The sequence below is a fragment of the Melanostigma gelatinosum genome, assembly GCF_949748355.1.
Source record: "Melanostigma gelatinosum genome assembly, chromosome: 6".
In the NCBI taxonomy this organism is placed as follows: domain Eukaryota; kingdom Metazoa; phylum Chordata; class Actinopteri; order Perciformes; family Zoarcidae; genus Melanostigma; species Melanostigma gelatinosum.
In genome coordinates, this window is record NC_136639.1 from 28784620 (window position 1) to 28810687 (window position 26068).

The 26068-nt window shown below is 44.7% G+C and overlaps 1 protein-coding gene across 1 annotated transcript; it reads left to right on the plus strand.

The window, feature by feature from the left end:
* The first annotated feature begins 4909 nt into the window (after nucleotides 1-4909).
* noxa1 (NADPH oxidase activator 1) lies at nucleotides 4910-24373 on the plus strand. The gene is made up of 16 exons (XM_079269810.1): nucleotides 4910-5051; nucleotides 6030-6227; nucleotides 6633-6715; nucleotides 7431-7539; nucleotides 8382-8516; nucleotides 9932-10039; nucleotides 10175-10234; nucleotides 10342-10379; nucleotides 10491-10629; nucleotides 12948-13016; nucleotides 13299-13386; nucleotides 21432-21535; nucleotides 23135-23295; nucleotides 23639-23747; nucleotides 24034-24157; nucleotides 24259-24373. The coding sequence occupies exons 2-16, from the start codon at nucleotides 6054-6056 to the stop codon at nucleotides 24363-24365; spliced, it is 1608 nt and encodes a 535-aa protein (XP_079125936.1). The 5' UTR covers nucleotides 4910-5051; nucleotides 6030-6053; the 3' UTR covers nucleotides 24366-24373.
* The last annotated feature ends 1695 nt before the right edge of the window (nucleotides 24374-26068 follow it).

The window sequence follows — 26068 nt, forward strand, 5'->3', positions numbered from 1 at the left end:
TCACTATGATGCAGCTCTACTCTTCATCACTATGACGCTGCTCTGCTCTTCATCACTATGACGATGCTCTACTCTTCATCACTATGACGCTGCTCTACTCTTCATCACTATGACGCTGCTCTACTCTTCATCACTATGACCAGCTCTACTCTTCATCACTATGACCAGCTCTACTCTTCATCACTATGATGCTGCTCTGCTCTTCATCACTATGATGCTGCTCTACTCTTCATCACTATGACGCTGCTCTACTCTTCATCACTATGACCAGCTCTACTCTTCATCACTATGACCAGCTCTACTCTTCATCACTATGATGCTGCTCTGCTCTTCATCACTATGATGCTGCTCTACTCTTCATCACTATGATGCTGCTCTACTCTTCATCACTATGATGCAGCTCTACTCTTCATCACTATGATGCTGCTCTACTCTTCATCACTATGATGCTGCTCTACTCTTCATCACTATGACCCAGCTCTACTCTTCATCACTATGACCCAGCTCTACTCTTCATCGATATGATGCAGCTCTACTCTTCATCACTATCATGCTGCTCTACTCTTCATCACTATGATGCTGCTCTACTCTTCATCACTATGACCAGCTCTACTCTTCATCACTATGATGCTGTGACTCAGGTGATGAAGGTGATGCAGCTCTACTCTTCATCACTATGATGCAGCTCTACTCTTCATCACTGTGATGCTGTAACTCAGGTGATGAAGGTGATGCAGCTCTACTCTTCATCACTATGATGCTGTAACTCAGGTGATGAAGGTGATGCAGCTCTACTCTTCATCACTATGATGCTGTAACTCAGGTGATGAAGGTGACCCAGCTCTACTCTTCATCACTATGATGCTGTGACTCAGAGGTGATGAAGGTGACCCAGCTCTACTCTTCATCACGATGATGCTGTAACTCAGGTGATGAAGGTGACCCAGCTCTACTCTTCATCACTATGATGCTGTGACTCAGGTGATGAAGGTGACCCAGCTCTACTCTTCATCACTATGATGCTGTAACTCAGAGGTGATGAAGGTGACCCAGCTCTACTCTTCATCACGATGATGCTGTAACTCAGGTGATGAAGGTGACCCAGCTCTACTCTTCATCACTATGATGCTGCTCTACTCTTCATCACTATGACCAGCTCTACTCTTCATCACTATGACCAGCTCTACTCTTCATCACTATGATGCTGCTCTGCTCTTCATCACTATGATGCTGCTCTACTCTTCATCACTATGATGCTGCTCTACTCTTCATCACTATGATGCAGCTCTACTCTTCATCACTATGATGCTGCTCTACTCTTCATCACTATGATGCTGCTCTACTCTTCATCACTATGACCCAGCTCTACTCTTCATCACTATGACCCAGCTCTACTCTTCATCGATATGATGCAGCTCTACTCTTCATCACTATCATGCTGCTCTACTCTTCATCACTATGATGCTGCTCTACTCTTCATCACTATGACCAGCTCTACTCTTCATCACTATGATGCTGTGACTCAGGTGATGAAGGTGATGCAGCTCTACTCTTCATCACTATGATGCAGCTCTACTCTTCATCACTGTGATGCTGTAACTCAGGTGATGAAGGTGATGCAGCTCTACTCTTCATCACTATGATGCTGTAACTCAGGTGATGAAGGTGATGCAGCTCTACTCTTCATCACTATGATGCTGTAACTCAGGTGATGAAGGTGACCCAGCTCTACTCTTCATCACTATGATGCTGTAACTCAGAGGTGATGAAGGTGACCCAGCTCTACTCTTCATCACGATGATGCTGTAACTCAGGTGATGAAGGTGACCCAGCTCTACTCTTCATCACTATGATGCTGTGACTCAGGTGATGAAGGTGACCCAGCTCTACTCTTCATCACTGTGATGCAGCTCTACTCTTCATCACTATGATGCTGTGACTCAGGTGATGAAGGTGACCCAGCTCTACTCTTCATCACTATGATGCTGTAACTCAGAGGTGATGAAGGTGACCCAGCTCTACTCTTCATCACTATGATGCTGTGACTCAGAGGTGATGAAGGTGACCCAGCTCTACTCTTCATCACTATGATGCTGTGACTCAGAGGTGATGATGGTGACCCAGCTCTACTCTTCATCACTATGATGCTGTGACTCAGAGGTGATGAAGGTGAGCCAGCTCTACTCTTCATCACTATGATGCTGTGACTCAGAGGTGATGAAGGTGATGCAGCTCTACTCTTCATCACTATGATGCTGTAACTCAGGTGATGAAGGTGACCCAGCTCTACTCTTCATCACTATGATGCTGTAACTCAAGTGATGAAGGTGACCCAGCTCTACTCTTCATCACTATGATGCAGCTCTACTCTTCATCACTATGATGCTGTGGCTCAGGTGATGAAGGTGACCCAGCTCTACTCTTCATCACTATGATGCTGTGACTCAGGTGATGAAGGTGACCCAGCTCTACTCTTCATCACTATGATGCTGTGACTCAGAGGTGATGATGGTGACCCAGCTCTACTCTTCATCACTATGATGCTGTGACTCAGAGGTGATGAAGGTGACCCAGCTCTACTCTTCATCACTATGATGCTGTAACTCAGGTGATGAAGGTGACCCAGCTCTACTCTTCATCACTATGATGCAGCTCTACTCTTCATCACTATGATGCTGTGACTCAGGTGATGAAGGTGACCCAGCTCTACTCTTCATCACTATGATGCTGTGACTCAGGTGATGAAGGTGACCCAGCTCTACTCTTCATCACTATGATGCTGTGACTCAGAGGTGATGAAGGTGACCCAGCTCTACTCTTCTTCACTATGATGCTGTAACTCAGAGGTGATGAAGGTGATGCAGCTCTACTCTTCATCACTATGATGCTGTGACTCAGAGGTGATGAAGGTGATGCAGCTCTACTCTTCATCACTATGATGCGGTGACTCAGAGGTGATGAAGGTGACCCAGCTCTACTCTTCATCACTATGATGCTGTAACTCAGGTGATGAAGGTGACCCAGCTTTACTCTTCATCACTATGATGCAGCTCTACTCTTCATCACTATGATGCTGTGACTCAGGTGTTGAAGGTGACCCAGCTCTACTCTTCATCACTATGATGCTGTGACTCAGAGGTGATGATGGTGACCCAGCTCTACTCTTCATCACTATGATGCAGCTCTACTCTTCATCACTATGATGCTGTGACTCAGGTGATGAAGGTGACCCAGTGATGTCCAGTAGTCTCCAGTGAGAGCGACAGCTGCTGCTGGTTGTAACGCGTGGCTTTAGTCGTCCTCTCCTTCAACACAACTCGTGTGTTCTTCTGGTGACGGTGCGTCTTGAGGCTCATACGTGACGTCATTCGTTGCGATGCTAAAGCTGCGTTCACGGCATCAGACCGACATCTTCCACAACACGAATCGGCTGCAGTTTGTGAATATCCACTACGCTGTAGCATTCGTTAGCTTCCCAGATAGCAGTCGACTCCGGGGCGGTTCCGTTCGGCCATGCGCACAGGATACCGAACAGTCTTGCTGCAGCAACGTGCCTGCTGAAGCCTCGCTGCACTGTCTGTTTGGGTGATTTGCTGGATATATATATATATATATATATATATATATATATATATATTACTTTACAGTGAAGAACCAGAGTAAACTCGTATTAATGGATCAGATCGCTACGGAGACCTCAATACCAGTGGCAAGTTTCAGAAGACTTCTCGGCGTGTGCCCCCCCCCCCCGGTGCTGGTTTACTGCCGGCCCCGCTAGCAACACCTCACATCCCCGAAATCGTTGGAGCAGACTCTTAATTCGGCTGAATCTTGACAAACCGACCACAGATTTGGTGCTTAAACAACTAACTTCATCGGCGGTTCGATCCCCGGCTCCGCTACGTTGATTTTGTCGTAACCCCACATTGCTCCCGCAGGCTGTTCCTGTATGAATGATGAGATCGTCCTGATGGGCAGGTGGCACCTTGCATAGCACCCCACACACGTACAGTCTATTTATCATTCCAAGGTCTTGTTTTTAATTTCGGAAAATGAGTATTTTTACCACTATGTTAATTCAGGAAAGAATTGTAATCCCTTTCCCACCACTGGGCAGGCAGCACTGACTTCATGAGGAGTGTCTGAGGGGGGTGGGGCCACACTGCAAAACAAAACAACCTGTGTAGCAGGTTGACCCAGTAGGCCAATGACAGATACTTTCCTTGTTCCCAAACATGACATTTCTTCCAAACCAACCAACCACATCACTTTATGTTAGAAGAGCAGTGAGTACAAGACAGCTGCACCATTTCCTCTTGACTTCCTCGTCTCAAGCATTCCTTGTAAAAGGAAGTCCGAGGTCACTCTGAATGGACTTCATTCAAACCATCAGTTATCGTCTGATGTCGACCTGAGATAGTAACACAGCTTCTTGCTGTCAGTGCGTTGGCATAAAGATGACTCACCCGGTACTTCACCTCTGTGGTGCTTTACTCAGACAACATAAAGTCAAAAGGTTTCTGCAATAGACTCCCTGGTCAAAGAATGGTAAGAGTTGGTAAGATGTTCTTTATGTTCACTGTCCGTACTATCATGCAGGTTTATCATGCATTTACAAAATAACTTCAGTTGGCTACATTTTTCTTTGATTTATAATTGAGCTGCCATGATTAGTTTATTTGTACTGTTTGACCATTGTGCAGCAGAGGTTAGAATGCTTAGATAGAATAGAATTCATACTATCTTTGTCCCTTTAAGGGGGAGCAGTTAGTGTTATCTAAGATAGCTTAGATAACAAAGTGTCTGCTGTAAGAAAGGTGTAACCTGTGTAATCCAGACCTGTGTGACTCATGTGTGGATGTTGTCATGAGGTGGATTCCAGAGCTTGGGTGCCTCTGTGGAATCTGGGCGGCTGGATGGAGGACTTCCTTGTAGCAGCAGGGTGGAGACTCTGACGGAGGCCTGTTTAAGTCCCTCTCACTTCCCTGTTGGCAGAGTGTGGAGGCAGCAGGACACTGAACACTGACTGGACTCTCGTTTAGGAGCAACAGGTAAGCCGTCCGAGGATTCATAAAGGTGCTCTGATCAACTATGCAGCTTGTATTAACTCAGCTGAGCAGCATGTGCGGGGCATGTTACTGATTAACGTCGGCTCACCTTCTCTGGAGGTTTCTCTTGTCTTGTAGTCGTTTATTAATTTGTATGAATTTATTGTTACAATCCGACAGTTAACGGTGAAGATTGGACCGGTTTGTTCTGTTCCAGCCTACATGTGCTTCACTCTACCTGAGAGCAGCTGCAATGCTAGAATGTTGCTGACTTGCATTAAATGCATCAGTAATGATAATCAGACGACTGATGTGGAACATTACATGAAATAAACTTCCCAGACAAATGCAGCAATCCACGCATATAAGAACCGGGCCGACGATTATCAATACTCTGAGAATTACACTTAATAAACCTGTAAAGAGACAACTTATATATCTGTAACCTTTACAAACGCAAAACAATATTCAACTTACGTTTGCAAAGACGTGTAACTGACATTCTCTTAAAGTATAAACTGTATAAAGTATAAAGTTTAGTACAGCATCTGAAAATGAAAATAAAGAAAGAAAACTAAATTGGACCAGGAAAGAGATTCAGTTGCTGGCCGATGATGCACATCAGAAAACGAGCCAAACATCCAGTGATGAGGATCATTTGCTGCCGCCGTGCAGAATGTGGACGTATGGACAGTTATTGCCGATGATCACATCTTTCTTACTGTTTGCACCCTTGATGTATGTAAGGCGGAGTGTAACATCCGGTCATTATTCAATTATTTAGCGTGATCAATGATGTACCTTTACTTACAGTGAGCCAGTGGTTCATCTGTTTATGTATTAAATGAATCTGCAATGGACTTTAAAGCCCTTTTCTATTGTACAGCAAGTCACAGACACGAATCTATTTCATCTTTCACCGTTTAGAACAACGCTCAAAACCCTAAAGCAAAGATAGGATCCTCTGTTGTCTGTTCTTAGTTCCTCCCGGCTCCGCTCTGCAGAATGCTGTACACTGAGTTGCTGCAGCTGTGGCATGAGGCGGTGCAGGCGATGGACGCCAAGGACTGGCAAGGAGCTCTGTGCAAACTGGAGCAGATCAGTGAACCAACGTCTCGCACTCTGTTCAACGCTGCCTCCGCTCACCTGGTCCTGGGACAGCTGGACCTGGCCCTGAAGGTCCGTGTGTTGTGTGTACTGGGGGAGAATGGAAGGGCTTCTGTCCATACTGTGAAGTGATTCAAACTCAAACAAAGTGTCTGCTACAATGTCTAATAAAGGCTTGTATGTTATAACTGATGGACTTTAATAAAGAATTGTCTTGTGCTTTAGATACGAGTATTAAAGCATTGATGAGACGCTTGCTATAGATCTCTGGTTTATCAGGAAGACCACTTTGATCCCAGCTGCTCTGGAGAAGAGCAGAGCAGCTGGAGTGAGTCTGTTCAGATGAACAGCTGCAGACTTGGATCATTGTGCTCCTCTACAGTACATCAGTCTGGTGTCACAGAGCAAGCATGTTATAAAACCTCCACCCGTTTATGTCCAACCTCAACTTGTCTTTCTGCCTTGTCTGATGTCCAGGCTTTAGACCTCACCATTGCCAAGGATGAACGTCTTGCTGTTGGCTTCTTCCAGAGAGCAGCAGTGATGATGCAGATCGACAGGTAGGTGGCAGCACCGCTTCCCAAAGACTGACGTATAGTCTACAACACACCAGAGAGACGATGTAACTGTTAAAACTACTGTTCACGCAACTAACTCAAGATAATCTGTGGACTTGAAGAGAAGTCGGTGTGCTGTATGGCTGCATAGCTTAGCTTTGAAGGACAAATTAAATGTTTTGTTGTTTCCTTATTGTGATCTAACATGTAATGTAAACAGGAAGTCTGATCTTCAACTGCAGAAAGATGGCCAGTTTGATTTGATAGGACGCGGGGAGGAGGGACTGTCTTTTTGATGACTTGGCAGTTAGACTGTGGATGTATTAAAAACTGGTTTGACATTTTTGGAAAAAGGCTGATTGGACCTGGTATCTCATATGTGCAGTGTCACTGTGAAGCTACCGCTAGCAGCTGGTTAGCTCAGTGTGGCATCACTACAGGAAACGGCAAACAGCAGGCCTGGCTCTTACCTCCAAAGCTCACTGATCACAATGTAATATGTTGGCTTGTGTGGGTGGTTATGTGCAGGAGTGTTTCTTTGCTATGCACAGCTGTCTCATGGAGACTTTTAATCACTGTGAGGTTGCCAGGCAACCAGCGAATACCAAATTACTGTGCGTGACGAAGAAAATGTCTGACCTATAAGAGCCCTTTAACCACCTCACTGCTGGGTTATTGTGTATAACTGTAGACCGGCTCTCTGTTTGTCTCTCTGCAGGCTGGAGGAGGCTCTGTCAGACTGTATCTGGGCTCAAAAGCACATGAGAGGGAACATGGTCATTGACTACAAACAGCTGGGACTGAGATTCAAACTTTACAGCTGGCAGGTCTGACATTCAGCCTCACACACACACACACACACACACACACACACACACACACACACACACACACACACACACACACACACACACACACACATCTAATCCCATGATGTCTGTCAGTTCTGAGGAATGAAACCAGAGCAAACTGGGCTTTGTCATCACCTCCATTGTTCAGTACAAAAGTCACAGACACCTGGAAGCGTACAAAGCCTTATTGATGGAGGCCGAAGAAGAGGATACACGGCACTGCATATCTCTCACAGAACAGATAAGACGATGCACCTGTGTGTGCAGCCAGTCAGCGAGAGCGGAGTCCACCTAACACCACTCGAGACCAACAGGTCAATCTGAACCCGACTTCACTTACCACTCGAGACTGATGCGTCAATCTGAACCCGACTTCACGTGCCACTCGAGACCGACACGTCAATCTGAACCCAACTTCACGTGCCACTCGAGACCGACACGTCAATCTGAACCCGACTTCACTCATCACAATCAAAGAGAATACATCATGGCCCATGCTACACTTAAAGTGTTGTTCTTCAACGTAAAGAAACTGGTGAGATCAGCACTGCACAGATCTATCACCTTGAATAACAATGCTGCTTTTTAGCCTTTGTAGCAGAAAAGTGTTTACTGAGAGCTTCATCCTCCAGTGTCTTAAAACTTCAAAGCACCAAAACCAGAAAGACGTCCATGTTAGATAAGTAATGAATCATTGCTCCTGGCCCATACAGGCAGTTCACTGTGGTAAGTAAATGATGATGTTCACACAACATTAGGAATAAGAGCAATGTGAATGTGATGGTAGTGACATGTCTAACAGTGACGTGTCCGCCCAGGTGCTGTATAATGCAGCAGCTGTGTACTGTCGGATGGGCCAGTGGGAGCAGGCCAGGGAGGTGCTGCTGTCAGCTTCCCAGGAGAGAGGAGGAGGTCGAGGGGGAAACATCGAGGTGGCTTTGGACAGCGTCCAGGTGAGTGTCACAACTTTCACAAGAGACTGGAAAGGACGTGGGACAGACTATGGGGACAAATGTTCAAAGTCAACTGCCTCTGCAATGTTTCTGTATGAAGATGAGGACGATTGTCCGAAGTGAGGAACGTTGTCTGTCCTCATTTCAGCTTTGTCTAAAACAGTGAATCATTGTCTCCTCCATCTGCTCATGCTGGTGTTTTCGTATCAGGTAGCCCATGGATGTTGAGTGCAGGTGGTGTATGCAGCAGCAGCTGTGCATGATGCTGTAGTTATTGAGCTCGTGAGTATAAGTAAATGGTGAAAGGACTTGTACTTGTGTAGTGCCTTTCACCCATTCACACACCGATCGCAGGGGCTGCCATGCAAGCTGCCACGTTCCATCAGTCACACAACAATGGCACAGCAGTAATTTGGGGTTAAGTGTCTTGCCCAAGGGAACCTGAACTAGAGGAGCCGGGGGTTGAACCACCGATTGAAGGACGACCCTCTCTAGCTCTGAGCCGAAACCCCTAAAGATAATGAGGATGTAATGAAGGATGCTGTCTGTTAGGCCTCTACCACTGCTGCTCAACTTGGATTTCTTAAGCGGACCAAAGTCCAGCCTGTGATGGCTGTGGTTCATTAAGTGCAGGGGTCCCGGTTCAACTCCTCCTGTCCACCAGCTTTCACACATTCTGAAGAATCCCACCCTTCATCAGATCGATCATCTTTCCTCCTCTAAGGAACTCTTCGCTTCGTTGTTTTATTCAGGGAAGTGTCACTGACAGAGCTGACCTGCTCCAGTAGAGCAGTGGGGGTTGGTGGTAATGAGGGAGATTTACTGGGATCCACCTGGCATCTCTAACCATTCGACCACCACTGCTGACTGTAGAATGATCTCTCATGTTAGTCCCGTTTCATTGTGTCTTTGAGTGATTAGTGGCGACTGTGGCTCAGTGGTAGAGCAGCTCGTCCTTCAATTAGAGGATCAGCGGTTCAATCCACGGCTCCGCTAGTCCAAGTGTCCTCGGGCAAGACACTTAACCTCAAGTTGCTCCCGCGGTGCCTGCGGGGTGTGAATGATTAGATAGTCCTGCTGAGCAGGTGGCACCTTGCACGGTAGCCCTGCCATCACTCTATAAATGGGTGAATGATGACACGTAGTGTTAACGTGCTTTAAGTGGTCAGAAAAGCATGATACAAGTCCATCTACCATCAGTTTAAGACACAATTATGAAGATCTTCATGGCTATGGCTGTTCTAATGAAGCTGTTCACAAAACAAATTGTTCAGGTCGGAGCTGACTCATAAAGAAAATGAAGTCCATTGCTCCTCTCTGGCTTTTCTTAAATATATTGACTGACTGATGAAAACAAAGACCTCTAAGCCAGTACTTGCACACGATCCTGGTGTTTGCTGTGACTTTCGTAACAGAAGGAGGAGGTGCTGGCTCCTCTCCTGGTGCCGGAGGATGTGGTGTTTCGTCCCAGGAAACAGGACGTGGAGCAGCTGCAGCAAAGAGACTTCCTGGGCAAAGCAAAGGTACAGTGAAGAGTCCCCACGATGAATGCTGTATCACGGCTGTATGATCAGATGATTGAACTGTCACTGTTCTATAAAAGTGGGAGAGAAATTGTTACAAAGATGTTGCAGTAATGCGTGATGCTCTGATGACAGGTGATCTCCTCTGTGATTCCCAATGATGACTTTGGAGGCTTTGAACCTCTGAGGATGCAGGTAAGAAGGACCACAGAAGGACCACAGAAGGACCACAGAGGGACCACAGAGTCCATGTGATGTTGTCGTCACTCTCTTTGCTAACTCTCACTGTGTCTTCACCACAGAAACCTGGTTTCTATGAGCCCAAGGTGGATGGAGCTCAGTGAGTACCATCACCACTCACATAGACATATTATGACCCTGGCATGTTCAACAGCACATTTCAGTAAGAATGCCTGTAGAAGTATGATTTTCTCTTCTCACCACCCGTAAGGGATTCTCGATACATGCGCATGCGGATCCCTTACATGGCTCGGGGCCCGGGACAGCTGACTGTGCCTGGAGGGGCCATGGTGTTTATATTCGGCGAGGAGGGCAGGGATGGGATGGCAACTGTCATATATGATGGACAGGTGAGGAGAGAGATGATCTATGACTCTATAACGAGCCCAGGAGAGGGGGAATCTTCTCCACTGATAGGATGGAGTTGTGTTGGGGTTTGTATGTCCTGAGAAAAATCCATGTTTCTCTTCTGGTGCTTTAAAACACCATAGAAACCATTAGGCTGCATAGAAGAGGAGAACTTTTAAAGCTGCATTCAGTTATTTTTGACTACATGCAGAAGAAGCTTAAACCACAACATTCCTTGTCACCTTATACAATGTTCAGACCCAGCAGCCTCGGAGCAGCATTAGCGTTCATCTGGAGCCGTGATTGAGCTCAATATTCACTCTTCTTGTATCTCTGGTCTGGTCTTCACCCACTTTTGAGGGAAACGTCTCCAGCTGCTAAATACTGCACCAATGCGTCTCCACCAGCTAGTCTGGCATTGTGTCTGTGTGGTGGGGGGAGCTGCAGAGTTGGTGAAAGTTCATATTGATGTGTGGGATGATGATTGTTGGAGCTTTAAATTCAGTTCAAACTGTGTTTTGTGCCTGAAGTCCATTGACATGTTGCATCTGTGGTCAACAGTTGTTATCGATGTCACTTCACTTCCATCTGCTGCCTTATATGTTGTGATGAAAGTATGAGCCAAGAATGTAGAATGAGTGGAACATTTTAAGTTGTATTCGCTCTTCTGCATTCAACAAAGGTATCAAATGTAGACATTTTATTTCAGTCTTCTGTTCCATCAGAGGTGGTCAGCAGGGCCTTTGTCCCTTATTCTAATCCCTATGTCAGATATTCAACCGCCACACAAATGTTTGGCAAACCTGAGATGTTTTTATGTCATTGCTTTTTTTGATTAATGCATTTTATTGTTTGGTCCTATTGAATGTATATGTTATGTACACTATCCCTGCCAAGAGTGTACCCGAAGCAAACACATTATTCAGATATGCACAGATAATCCATCCATCCAAACCATCCAAACATCCATGCATCCATCCAAACCATCCATCCATGCATCCATCCAAACCATCCACCCATCCATCCAAACCATCCATCCATGCATCCACCCATCCATGCATCCATCCATGCATCCATCCACCCATCCATCCAAACCATCCATCCATGCATCCACCCATCCATGCATCCATCCATGCATCCATCCAAACCATCCATCCAAACCATCCAAACCATGCATCCATCCAAACCATCCATCCATGCATCCATCCACCCATCCATGCATCCATCCAAACCATCCACGCATCCATCCATCCAAACCATCCATGCATCCATCCATGCATCCATCCATCCAAACCATCCATGCATCCAAACCATCCATGCATCCACCCATCATGCATCCATCCACGCATCCATCCAAACCATCCACGCATGCATCGAAACCATCGAAACCATCCATGCATCCACCCATCCATCCATCCATGCATCCATCCAAACCATCCATCCAAACCATGCATCCATCCAAACCATCCATCCATGCATCCATCCAAACCATCCATCCATGCATCCATCCATGCATCCATCCAAACCATCCACGCATGCATCCATGCATCCATCCAAACCATCCATCCATGCATCCATCCAAACCATCCACCCATCCATGCATGCATCCATCCAAACCATCCACGCATCCAAACCATCCAAACCATCCATCTATCCAAACCATCCATCCATCCATGCATCCACCCATCATGCATCCATCCACGCATCCATCCAAACCATCCATCCAAACCATCCATCCATCCAAACCATCCATGCATCCACCCATCCATGCATCCATCCATGCATCCATCCAAACAATCCATCCAAACCATCCATCCAAACCATCCATGAATGCATCCATCCAAACCATCCACGCATGCATCCATGCATCGAAACCATCAAAGCATCCATCCATCCATCCATCCAAACCATCCATCCAACCCATCCATGCATCCATCCATCCAAACCATCCATCCAAACCATCCATCCACGCATCCATCTATCCATCCATCCATCCATCCATCCAAACCATCCATCCACGCATCAAACTATCCATCCATCCATCCAAACATCCATGCATCCATCCATCCATCCAAACTATCCATCCAAACCATCCACGCATCCAAACCATCCAAACCATCCATCCAAACCATCCATCCAAACCATCCATCCATCCATCCATCCAAACCATCCATCCAAACCATCCAAACCATCCACCTATCCATCCATCCATCCAAACCCCACATTAGCAGACACAATCCTGCATTTGGTGGCTCGTGACAAAGCTGCATTTTCACTTTCTTTTATATTTCAGTTTCTGAGTTTTTGTCCTTTTTTTCAGAGAGGACTTCTGCCGATGTCCCTGCTTGATCCTGCAGATGTCAAGATGGGCAAAGGCAAAAAGGAGAATGTAATGTATTCATATGTAAATGTGGAAATACACTTTATGATAAGGAATCACAGACTGGGCTTCAGTTTTGACATTAATTGACGGCACTTCACAAAATTCTGAAAATGGCTTCCCCCATCAGACCAGGCAGCAGACTGGTGTGGACGGGAACGTACCTGTGAACTTGTTAAATGCTCGAGTCAAGCCCTTCAGCCGGAGCTGTTCCAACGTTACTTTGCTTAAGTTACCTGCTGGGAAAAAAGTCCCATGTTTATTCCTAATAATAAATGCTGTCTTCCACAGAGAGTTCCCAGTGGGATCCCTCTCCCACCTGGACTCAAGCCACCCACTCGCCCACAGGCCCAGCCCTGCCCTGCAGCGCCTCCTCGAGGTAAAACATTGGTCACAGTCGTCCTGGTCCTCCCACTCCATCTCTAACATCCTCTAGAGACCTTCTCACCTTCTCTCTTCTGATCTATTCCAGGAAGCACGTATTGATTATAACAGATCATAATTTTTCTGTATTATGTGTGGCACGGGGGCTTCATCTTCACTAGATTGTTGCCTTTTTCATGTAGTTATTTTGTTGCTTATTGCCAATATCTTGCTCGACTAGAAGCAGGCTGGAAATAGCCTGAGAAAGACATCTGGACATCTACTGTACACATTGTTAGCTTTGTTTTATGGATCACACGCTTCTCAGGAGATTTCCTGGAAAGACTTCTGTCATTTAATAGTTTAGTAGTAATTACAGCAAAATAAAGAAACCTTCTGAGACACAAGTTAGTGAGAACTAAATTGTCGGCCTGTTTTTCATTGACGATAGAAAAATTTAATTCACATTTGTGTTGAATTGTGTTCTGAACAAGAGACGAATATGAGCGTCTGCATGTTCAGCTGATCTATTGTGTGCTGAGTAACAGTGTCAGTGGTTCCAGAGGTAGATGTTCGGTGTTTCGCCACACAAAGAACAAGATGTTATTCACAATGTTGTTTTATATTTCAAACGAGACGTGCAGGTTAGGTAAAGAGATACGATAAGGAATGTGCAGTGTTACAGGAGTAGAGATGAATGTGCAGTGTTACAGGAGTAGAGATGAATGTGCAGTGTTACAGGAGTAGAGATGAATGTGCAGTGTTACATGAGTAAAGATGAATGTGCAGTGTTACATGAGTAGAGATGAATGTGCAGTGTTACAGGAGTAGAGATGAATGTGCAGTGTTACATGAGTAGAGATGAATGTGCAGTGTTACATGAGTAGAGATGAATGTGCAGTGTTACAGGAGTAGAGATGAATGTGCAGTGTTACATGTGTAGAGATGAATGTGCAGTGTTACAGGAGTAGAGATGAATGTGCAGTGTTACAGGAGTAGAGATGAATGTGCAGTGTTACATGAGTAGAGATGAATGTGCAGTGTTACATGTGTAGAGATGAATGTGCAGTGTTACATGAGTAGAGATGAATGTGCAGTGTTACATGAGTAGAGATGAATGTGCAGTGTTACATGAGTAGAGATGAATGTGCAGTGTTACATGAGTAGAGATGAATGTGCAGTGTTACATGAGTAAAGATGAATGTGCAGTGTTACATGAGTAGAGATGAATGTGCAGTGTTACATGAGTAGAGATGAATGTGCAGTGTTACATGAGTAGAGATGAATGTGCAGTGTTACATGAGTAGAGATGAATGTGCAGTGTTACATGAGTAGAGATGAATGTGCAGTGTTACATGAGTAAAGATGAATGTGCAGTGTTACATGAGTAGAGATGAATGTGCAGTGTTACATGTGTAGAGATGAATGTGCAGTGTTACAGGAGTAGAGATGAATGTGCAGTGTTACAGGGGTAGAGATGAATGTGCAGTGTTACATGAGTAGAGATGAATGTGCAGTGTTACATGAGTAGAGATGAATGTGCAGTGTTACAGGAGTAGAGATGAATGTGCAGTGTTACATGTGTAGAGATGAATGTGCAGTGTTACAGGAGTAGAGATGAATGTGCAGTGTTACAGGGGTAGAGATGAATGTGCAGTGTTACATGAGTAGAGATGAATGTGCAGTGTTACATGTGTAGAGATGAATGTGCAGTGTTACATGAGTAGAGATGAATGTGCAGTGTTACATGAGTAGAGATGAATGTGCAGTGTTACATGAGTAGAGATGAATGTGCAGTGTTACAGGAGTAGAGATGAATGTGCAGTGTTACATGAGTAGAGATGAATGTGCAGTGTTACATGAGTAGAGATGAATGTGCAGTGTTACATGAGTAGAGATGAATGTGCAGTGTTACATGAGTAAAGATGAATGTGCAGTGTTACATGTGTAGAGATGAATGTGCAGTGTTACATGAGTAGAGATGAATGTGCAGTGTTACATGAGTAGAGATGAATGTGCAGTGTTACATGAGTAGAGATGAATGTGCAGTGTTACATGAGTAGAGATGAATGTGCAGTGTTACATGTGTAGAGATGAATGTGCAGTGTTACAGGAGTAGAGATGAATGTGCAGTGTTACAGGAGTAGAGATGAATGTGCAGTGTTACATGAGTAGAGATGAATGTGCAGTGTTACATGAGTAGAGATGAATGTGCAGTGTTACATGAGTAAAGATGAATGTGCAGTGTTACATGTGTAGAGATGAATGTGCAGTGTTACAGGAGTAGAGATGAATGTGCAGTGTTACAGGAGTAGAGATGAATGTGCAGTGTTACATGAGTAGAGATGAATGTGCAGTGTTACATGAGTAGAGATGAATGTGCAGTGTTACATGAGTAGAGATGAATGTGCAGTGTTACATGAGTAGAGATGAATGTGCAGTGTTACATGAGTAGAGATGAATGTGCAGTGTTACATGAGTAGAGATGAATGTGCAGTGTTACATGAGTAGAGATGAATGTGCAGTGTTACATGAGTAGAGATGAATGTGCAGTGTTACATGAGTAGAGATGAATGTGCAGTGTTACATGAGTAGAGATGAATGTGCAGTGTTACATGTGTAGAGATGAATGTGCAGTGTTACATGAGTAGAGATGAATGTGCAGTGTTACATGAGTAGAGATGAATGTGCAGTGTTACATGAGTAGAGATGAATGTGCAGTGTTACATGAGTAAAGATGAATGTGCAGTGTTACATGTGTAGAGATGAATGTGCAGTGTTACATGAGTAGAGATGAATGTGCAGTGTTACATGAGTAGAGATGAATGTGCAGTGTTACATGAGTAGAGATGAATGTGCAGTGTTACATGAGTAGAGATGAATGTGCAGTGTTACAGGAGTAGAGATGAATGTGCAGTGTTACATGAGTAAAGATGAATGTGCAGTGTTACATGTGTAGAGATGAATGTGCAGTGTTACATGAGTAGAGATGAATGTGCAGTGTTACATGTGTAGAGATGAATGTGCAGTGTTACAGGAGTAGAGATGAATGTGCAGTGTTACAGGGGTAGAGATGAATGTGCAGTGTTACATGAGTAGAGATGAATGTGCAGTGTTACATGAGTAGAGATGAATGTGCAGTGTTACAGGAGTAGAGATGAATGTGCAGTGTTACATGTGTAGAGATGAATGTGCAGTGTTACAGGAGTAGAGATGAATGTGCAGTGTTACAGGGGTAGAGATGAATGTGCAGTGTTACATGAGTAGAGATGAATGTGCAGTGTTACATGTGTAGAGATGAATGTGCAGTGTTACAGGAGTAGAGATGAATGTGCAGTATTACAGGAGTAGAGATGAATGTGCAGTGTTACATGAGTAGAGATGAATGTGCAGTGTTACATGTGTAGAGATGAATGTGCAGTGTTACATGTGTAGAGATGAATGTGCAGTGTTACATGAGTAGAGATGAATGTGCAGTGTTACATGAGTAGAGATGAATGTGCAGTGTTACATGAGTAGAGATGAATGTGCAGTGTTACATGAGTAAAGATGAATGTGCAGTGTTACATGTGTAGAGATGAATGTGCAGTGTTACATGAGTAGAGATGAATGTGCAGTGTTACATGAGTAGAGATGAATGTGCAGTGTTACATGAGTAGAGATGAATGTGCAGTGTTACATGAGTAGAGATGAATGTGCAGTGTTACATGTGTAGAGATGAATGTGCAGTGTTACAGGAGTAGAGATGAATGTGCAGTGTTACAGGAGTAGAGATGAATGTGCAGTGTTACATGAGTAGAGATGAATGTGCAGTGTTACATGAGTAGAGATGAATGTGCAGTGTTACATGAGTAAAGATGAATGTGCAGTGTTACATGTGTAGAGATGAATGTGCAGTGTTACAGGAGTAGAGATGAATGTGCAGTGTTACAGGAGTAGAGATGAATGTGCAGTGTTACATGAGTAGAGATGAATGTGCAGTGTTACATGAGTAGAGATGAATGTGCAGTGTTACATGAGTAGAGATGAATGTGCAGTGTTACATGAGTAGAGATGAATGTGCAGTGTTACATGAGTAGAGATGAATGTGCAGTGTTACATGAGTAAAGATGAATGTGCAGTGTTACATGAGTAGAGATGAATGTGCAGTGTTACATGAGTAGAGATGAATGTGCAGTGTTACAGGAGTAGAGATGAATGTGCAGTGTTACAGGAGTAGAGATGAATGTGCAGTGTTACAGGAGTAGAGATGAATGTGCAGTGTTACAGGAGTAGAGATGAATGTGCAGTGTTACATGAGTAGAGATGAATGTGCAGTGTTACATGAGTAGAGATGAATGTGCAGTGTTACATGAGTAAAGATGAATGTGCAGTGTTACATGTGTAGAGATGAATGTGCAGTGTTACATGAGTAGAGATGAATGTGCAGTGTTACATGAGTAAAGATGAATGTGCAGTGTTACATGAGTAGAGATGAATGTGCAGTGTTACATGTGTAGAGATGAATGTGCAGTGTTACATGAGTAGAGATGAATGTGCAGTGTTACATGAGTAGAGATGAATGTGCAGTGTTACATGAGTAGAGATGAATGTGCAGTGTTACATGTGTAGAGATGAATGTGCAGTGTTACATGAGTAGAGATGAATGTGCAGTGTTACATGTGTAGAGATGAATGTGCAGTGTTACATGAGTAGAGATGAATGTGCAGTGTTACATGAGTAGAGATGAATGTGCAGTGTTACATGAGTAAAGATGAATGTGCAGTGTTACATGAGTAGAGATGAATGTGCAGTGTTACATGTGTAGAGATGAATGTGCAGTGTTACATGAGTAGAGATGAATGTGCAGTGTTACATGAGTAGAGATGAATGTGCAGTGTTACATGTGTAGAGATGAATGTGCAGTGTTACATGAGTAGAGATGAATGTGCAGTGTTACATGAGTAAAGATGAATGTGCAGTGTTACATGAGTAGAGATGAATGTGCAGTGTTACATGTGTAGAGATGAATGTGCAGTGTTACATGAGTAGAGATGAATGTGCAGTGTTACATGTGTAGAGATGAATGTGCAGTGTTACATGAGTAGAGATGAATGTGCAGTGTTACATGAGTAGAGATGAATGTGCAGTGTTACATGAGTAGAGATGAATGTGCAGTGTTACATGAGTAAAGATGAATGTGCAGTGTTACATGAGTAGAGATGAATGTGCAGTGTTACATGAGTAGAGATGAATGTGCAGTGTTACATGAGTAGAGATGAATGTGCAGTGTTACATGAGTAGAGATGAATGTGCAGTGTTACATGAGTAGAGATGAATGTGCAGTGTTACATGAGTAGAGATGAATGTGCAGTGTTACATGAGTAAAGATGAATGTGCAGTGTTACATGTGTAGAGATGAATGTGCAGTGTTACATGAGTAGAGATGAATGTGCAGTGTTACATGTGTAGAGATGAATGTGCAGTGTTACAGGAGTAGAGATGAATGTGCAGTGTTACAGGAGTAGAGATGAATGTGCAGTGTTACATGAGTAGAGATGAATGTGCAGTGTTACATGTGTAGAGATGAATGTGCAGTGTTACATGAGTAGAGATGAATGTGCAGTGTTACATGAGTAGAGATGAATGTGCAGTGTTACATGAGTAGAGATGAATGTGCAGTGTTACATGAGTAGAGATGAATGTGCAGTGTTACATGTGTAGAGATGAATGTGCAGTGTTACATGAGTAGAGATGAATGTGCAGTGTTACATGAGTAGAGATGAATGTGCAGTGTTACATGAGTAGAGATGAATGTGCAGTGTTACATGTGTAGAGATGAATGTGCAGTGTTACAGGAGTAGAGATGAATGTGCAGTGTTACAGGAGTAGAGATGAATGTGCAGTGTTACATGAGTAGAGATGAATGTGCAGTGTTACATGAGTAGAGATGAATGTGCAGTGTTACATGAGTAAAGATGAATGTGCAGTGTTACATGTGTAGAGATGAATGTGCAGTGTTACAGGAGTAGAGATGAATGTGCAGTGTTACAGGAGTAGAGATGAATGTGCAGTGTTACAGGAGTAGAGATGAATGTGCAGTGTTACATGTGTAGAGATGAATGTGCAGTGTTACATGAGTAGAGATGAATGTGCAGTGTTACATGAGTAGAGATGAATGTGCAGTGTTACATGAGTAGAGATGAATGTGCAGTGTTACATGAGTAAAGATGAATGTGCAGTGTTACATGTGTAGAGATGAATGTGCAGTGTTACATGAGTAGAGATGAATGTGCAGTGTTACATGAGTAGAGATGAATGTGCAGTGTTACATGAGTAGAGATGAATGTCCAGTGTTACATGAGTAGAGATGAATGTGCAGTGTTACATGAGTAGAGATGAATGTGCAGTGTTACATGTGTAGAGATGAATGTGCAGTGTTACAGGAGTAGAGATGAATGTGCAGTGTTACAGGAGTAGAGATGAATGTGCAGTGTTACATGAGTAGAGATGAATGTGCAGTGTTACATGAGTAGAGATGAATGTGCAGTGTTACATGAGTAAAGATGAATGTGCAGTGTTACATGTGTAGAGATGAATGTGCAGTGTTACAGGAGTAGAGATGAATGTGCAGTGTTACAGGAGTAGAGATGAATGTGCAGTGTTACATGAGTAGAGATGAATGTGCAGTGTTACATGAGTAGAGATGAATGTGCAGTGTTACATGAGTAGAGATGAATGTGCAGTGTTACATGAGTAGAGATGAATGTGCAGTGTTACATGAGTAAAGATGAATGTGCAGTGTTACGTGTGTAGAGATGAATGTGCAGTGTTACGTGAGTAGAGATGAATGTGCAGTGTTACATGAGTAAAGATGAATGTGCAGTGTTACATGAGTAAATATGAAGTGCAGTGTTACATGAGTAGAGATGAATGTGCAGTGTTACAGGAGTAGAGATGAATGTGCAGTGTTACATGAGTAGAGATGAATGTGCAGTGTTACATGAGTAGAGATGAATGTGCAGTGTTACATGAGTAGAGATGAATGTGCAGTGTTACATGTGTAGAGATGAATGTGCAGTGTTACATGAGTAGAGATGAATGTGCAGTGTTACATGTGTAGAGATGAATGTGCAGTGTTACATGAGTAGAGATGAATGTGCAGTGTTACATGAGTAGAGATGAATGTGCAGTGTTACATGAGTAGAGATGAATGTGCAGTGTTACATGTGTAGAGATGAATGTGCAGTGTTACAGGAGTAGAGATGAATGTGCAGTGTTACAGGAGTAGAGATGAATGTGCAGTGTTACATGAGTAAAGATGAATGTGCAGTGTTACATGAGTAGAGATGAATGTGCAGTGTTACATGAGTAGAGATGAATGTGCAGTGTTACATGAGTAGAGATGAATGTGCAGTGTTACATGAGTAGAGATGAATGTGCAGTGTTACATGAGTAGAGATGAATGTGCAGTGTTACATGAGTAGAGATGAATGTGCAGTGTTACATGAGTAAAGATGAATATGCAGTGTTACATGTGTAGAGATGAATGTGCAGTGTTACATGTGTCCTGTCTGACATCAGCCTTGATCTCAGATACGTCAGCAGATCAATGATGCGTGGTGCTCAAAGTCGATGGACAATGTTTCCCTGATGTTGACTACAGATACAGCGGGGTGGGGGCGGGTGGGGGGGGCTGTGCCTCAGTGGTAGAGCAGGTCGTCCTTCAGTCAGGAGTGGCGGTTGGAACCCTGGCTCCGCTGGTCCATGTGTCCTCGTTGTGAACAATGTGTTGATTGATTGTAGAAGATCATCGCTCATCGAAGCAGTGTATGCCAATTGCTTTTATTGACTTCTGTGACATTGGAAAACATGCTTTGGCACTTTGATCACTAGCAGGCTGATATCCATTACCTTTCAATTAATGTCAGAATGATAAGAGAAATGACTACATCAAGTGTTTCCCCTAAGAACTGTGTGCTTCTACATTCTAATGCATAGTGGAACAGATCTGCATGCCTAACCTTCCATGAGGCTTGTATTGTGTGTTCAGACTGCACCTGCACTGTGTTTCACCTGCAGTGCGTTTTACCGGCACTCCGCCTCCATCCTACACCACTGCCACCCACGCACCGCCGCTCGCCTCAGAGCCTCCCCGCTACATGGCCAACGCAGCCGCCGAGCAGGTAACACCCCTCGGATCCAGCTGAAAGGTGGAAGCACATCAGTTATTTCCTTCGTACATCCAACTGATGACACACACACACACACACACATGTAGAAGGGTTGTGTGGACTGAAGGAACAGCTCTGTGAGGTTAAAGTCAGCAGTGGAAATGTTGATGTGTCCTGATGAAGTCACTATGAGGCTCAGGGGAGGTAGACACACAAATACATATATGGATAGAAATAATCTTTTCTTTTTCTGCCCGCCACAGTTCCTGTTCCACATGTCCCACAACACAACACGTTCTCTATACCGAGGTTAATCAAGAAGGTTTCATATCTGCTGGCCCACAATGGGAGAACCAACCTGTTGCATCTTGAACAGAATCAGCGACGGACAGCAGCCTCACTGAATCATTGAATCACTAGTTTACTCCCATACAACACATGGGGGGGGGATTAGTCTTAGTGACATGCAGAGCTTCATAGTGCTGTAACATTGACCACATTCACACACCACACATTATTATGGTACACTAGATGTTGTCCTGATCTGTAGAATCTATATCTTATATAATTCTGATGGCCAATGTCAATATTTTTGATTTCTGCATCACGATCTCTAGATTTTTGTTCAGAAAAATACATATAAAGATTGATATTTAGTAGAGACGAGTGCATTTCCTGTTTAAAACACGCCTGTTCAGAGCCCAATGTTTGGCCTCTGCTTCATACTAACTTCACACTCGACACTGAGCTTCCTCTGGTCCTCAGCGACACACCTCACATGACAGAGTTGAGTCTCACACACGAGTCACAGCTCCTCACGGTCACAAACACCAATCAAATACACTGTCGTGGTTCAGGAGAAGACTTTACTGTTGGGCAAGGAAGGCAACCTGAGCCTGGGCCTGAGCCTGGGCCTGAGCCTGAGCCTGAGCCTGAGCCTGAGCCTGAGCCTGAGCCTGAGCCTGAGCCTGGGCCTGAGCCTGAGCCTGAGCCTGAGCCTGGGCCTGAGCCTGGGCCTGAGCCTGAGCCTGGGCCTGGGCCTGAGCCTGGGGCTCAAGCTGAAACAGCTGTAGAGTCAGGAGGGAACACTCACAGGCACTAAAGACAATGTGTGGCTCCACAAACAGAGAGGCGCTCTGATAACAACTCACAGAGGGAGGTCAGGGAGACACCACTCCTCTACGTCTTTACATAGACAGCGTAACAGTGTTCACTTGAGGGGGAACCGAAGGGGCCACGTGGGTCAGCACAGCGTTCTCAGTGGTGACGTCAACACCATCAGCTGTAGCCAGAGGGACACACAGAGGAGCTCATTGGTTTACCAGCAGTGACATACAATCATCATTGTTATACGTCAGTATGGAAAAAACGATTCAATTCGAGCTGCAATGGCAGAGTGGTGCTGTTCCTGCTCCTTCACTCCAGAGAAGTGAGCAATCGTTGGCTTGTAACATTACCCAGCATTCATAGCGTTGCATGCTAGATCAGCAGGCTGGCTGGCTAATAATAATAATAATAATAATAATAATAATGTAAAAGAAGAGTTCACACTGATTGGACAAGATTCATATTTTGAAAGTGTTTCAATGTGTTCCTGCTCCTTGTTCTCAGCATGTGGGCGTGGCTCCGGGAAGAGAGGCCAGCTGTTTGGTGGTGAAGGTCCACTACACGTACACCATGGCGCTGTGCGTCCCTGTGGACACGCCCTTCCATGAAGTGAAGGAACGTATCGCACAGAAATTGGGCCAGCCAGCATCTCAGCTGCGCCTCAGGTAACCACAGGCTTGCCAACACACTTCCGTCTCCTTGAATCTCAACACGTGACGCTTCATTTCTAAAACTATTCTTATCGTCGTCCACCCTGTGGGTCCAAAGAAGAGCTCACGTGAAGCTGGCATACAGGATGCCGAGGCTACAGCTCCTCCAACGACAGGAGACCACAGAGAGCAGCAGTTAACCGCAGAATAGTGCTGAACAAACATTACATGACAGCCAACGATTGGTACCAGACAGCATGAATCAGAGCCTTGCTTTAATGCTGTGTGTTCCCATGTGTGCCCATATGACGCTCTTAACTTCCTATCTATTCCCCTGTTGCCCCCCCCCTCTCATCAGACATAAGCAGCACGGCTCCCGGGTGCTGATACCTCTCGGTGAGAAGTTGGAGCCAGGCCACACTGTGCAGGAGGTGGCCGAGGCTGGCAGAGCCACCCTGTGGTGCCAGGTTAGGATCCAACACACACCTCAGTTTCAGGGTTGCACGGGTTTAATAACGCTCCATGAGAAATGTTTTCTTTTCAACTTCAAGAGCACATATCACCTCAACTCAAACTGGATCGGTCTTCACTCAGGATTCACACAATTCAGTTTGTTAAGCTTTGACAATACTGTATACAGCTCAGCACCCCGTCATTATGTCTCATACAGTCCCTCAGAAACAGGAAAGTCACACGCTGCTTCCACACAACATTTCATTCACGATGCCTCCCCTCACTGTGCAATTAACTCAGACTGAAGATCCACTGGAGAACCGCACCATCCTCTACCAGATGGTGGCGCTGTATGACTACACAGCTCAGGGACCAGAGGACCTGGAGTTCAGCGAAGGAGACACCATCGACATCCTGGGTGAAGGTGAGGTCCACACTGAACTGCTCGTCAGTGGAATCTTGAAGTCTTTTGTTTCTGTTCTCAGCCTCACCGGCTCTTTGTGCTTCTCTCTAACTCTCTGGTAGTTAACGAGGAGTGGCTGGAGGGACACAGTGCCGGGCATATCGGCATCTTCCCCAGCTGCTTTGCCTACAACGAGAACGCCAGCATCACCCAGAGCCCCGTGTTGTAAGAGCAGAGATGTTGCTGTGATCTCTAATAAACCTTAACCGGCTCACACGCGTACAGAAAGCAAACAAGTGGACTTCGTGCCTCATGTGGTATCACTCAGACTAAAGCTAATAAAGTCTACTTTTCTTCTTTTCTACATCCTTTGGTATCACTGTAATATTCCTGTGGTATTAAACTGATGTTTATACCGACCATAGTGAAGTGTACGACATGTTCACATCAATGTGGTGTCAGCATTATGCTCCTGTAATATTCCTACAGGGTTATAATGGGTGTTATGTTGTGCACTAGTGTTGTCTTCATGAAGATGCAGACATTATTTGTACATTTTAATCCCTTAATTATGATCCAAGTGCCGACATAAATACACTGGTGGAGAAAGGATTTTAATATTCCATATCCAAAGCGCTTATCCTCTTCAGGGGCGCTGGAGCCGATCCCAGCTGATCGGGCGAAGGCGGGTCCACCCGGCACAGGTCGCCAGTTCATGGCAGGGCACATGTAGAGACAGACAAACATTCACACATACGGGCAATTTCAAGTCTCCGAATAACCTGAGCTGCATGTCTTTGGACTGTGGGAGGAAGCCGGAGAACCCGGAGGGAACCCACGCTGCCACGGGGAGAACGTGCAAACTCTACACAGGAGCACCGCCCGGGATCGGGGATCGAACACCCGGGTCCCTCTTGCTCTGAGGCGACAGTGCAGCCACTACACTATGACATACCTGCAATGTTTTAAAGATGACTGAGCTGAAAGAAACGGTGCACACTGGACCATCGGGACAGGAACTTCACACGAGGAGATAGAAGTTGCTGGAAGGCTTCATGGTGCCGTGAGTCTGAGCTCTTTGGAGTGTTTAGGGGGCGTGTCCTTACGGTGTCTTGTGGCAGCTAGATGTGTGCAGGTCGGATAAGTAGGATGTTATCATTTCATATGAAGAAAAAAAGCAAAACAGGAGATAAAACTGTGCTAAACTATGTAACAACTGCACAAGACATTAATGAAGTTAGATCAAGTATTCAAAACATGCCGTTATGATGTTTGTTTGTAAAATAAACCAACACACAGATTGTTCAGTTCATCAAGCACACAGAGAAATACAAGCATCTAATGTCGTTAAAGCGCCAAAAACGTCCGTTTTTAAATCAATTTCAGAAGATTAAGAAGAGCGATAATGACTTCATTTATTCAGTGTTAAGCATTTGTCAGATATTTAAGTCAACAGATCCTTTTCACATATTGATGGAGCGTTGTGGTCTTTGCTCCCTTTTATATAGAACCCCCCCCCCCCCCCCCGTTGAAGACCTCTGGTCTACAGTATGTGGAGTCTTTCACATCCTCCTGGCTGTCTGGCTGCTGGACTAAAGATAGCAGTCCAAGTCTCTGTCTATTAAACAGAAGTCTTAACTCCCTGAGAACCGGGGGAAGTTCACCAGCTCAGCGTTAAGTACCAGTGAGGGAAATGTCAGCTGCTTTTAGTTGTCGTCACAAATGGTAGGTGTAAAAAAGAAAGTGTGGTCGGTTCTGCGAAGCAACCGAGAGCTCCATTCAAATGGCCTCCGAGGCCTCTAATTACTGCATTACTCTTCCAACGCACAGCATGAACGCCCACCTTCCCTCCCACAGCTGCTGGAAACCAGGACGAATACAGTGGGAGTTCTATCAGTGGAGTGAAAGCAGTCAGTCGACAAATAACGATTC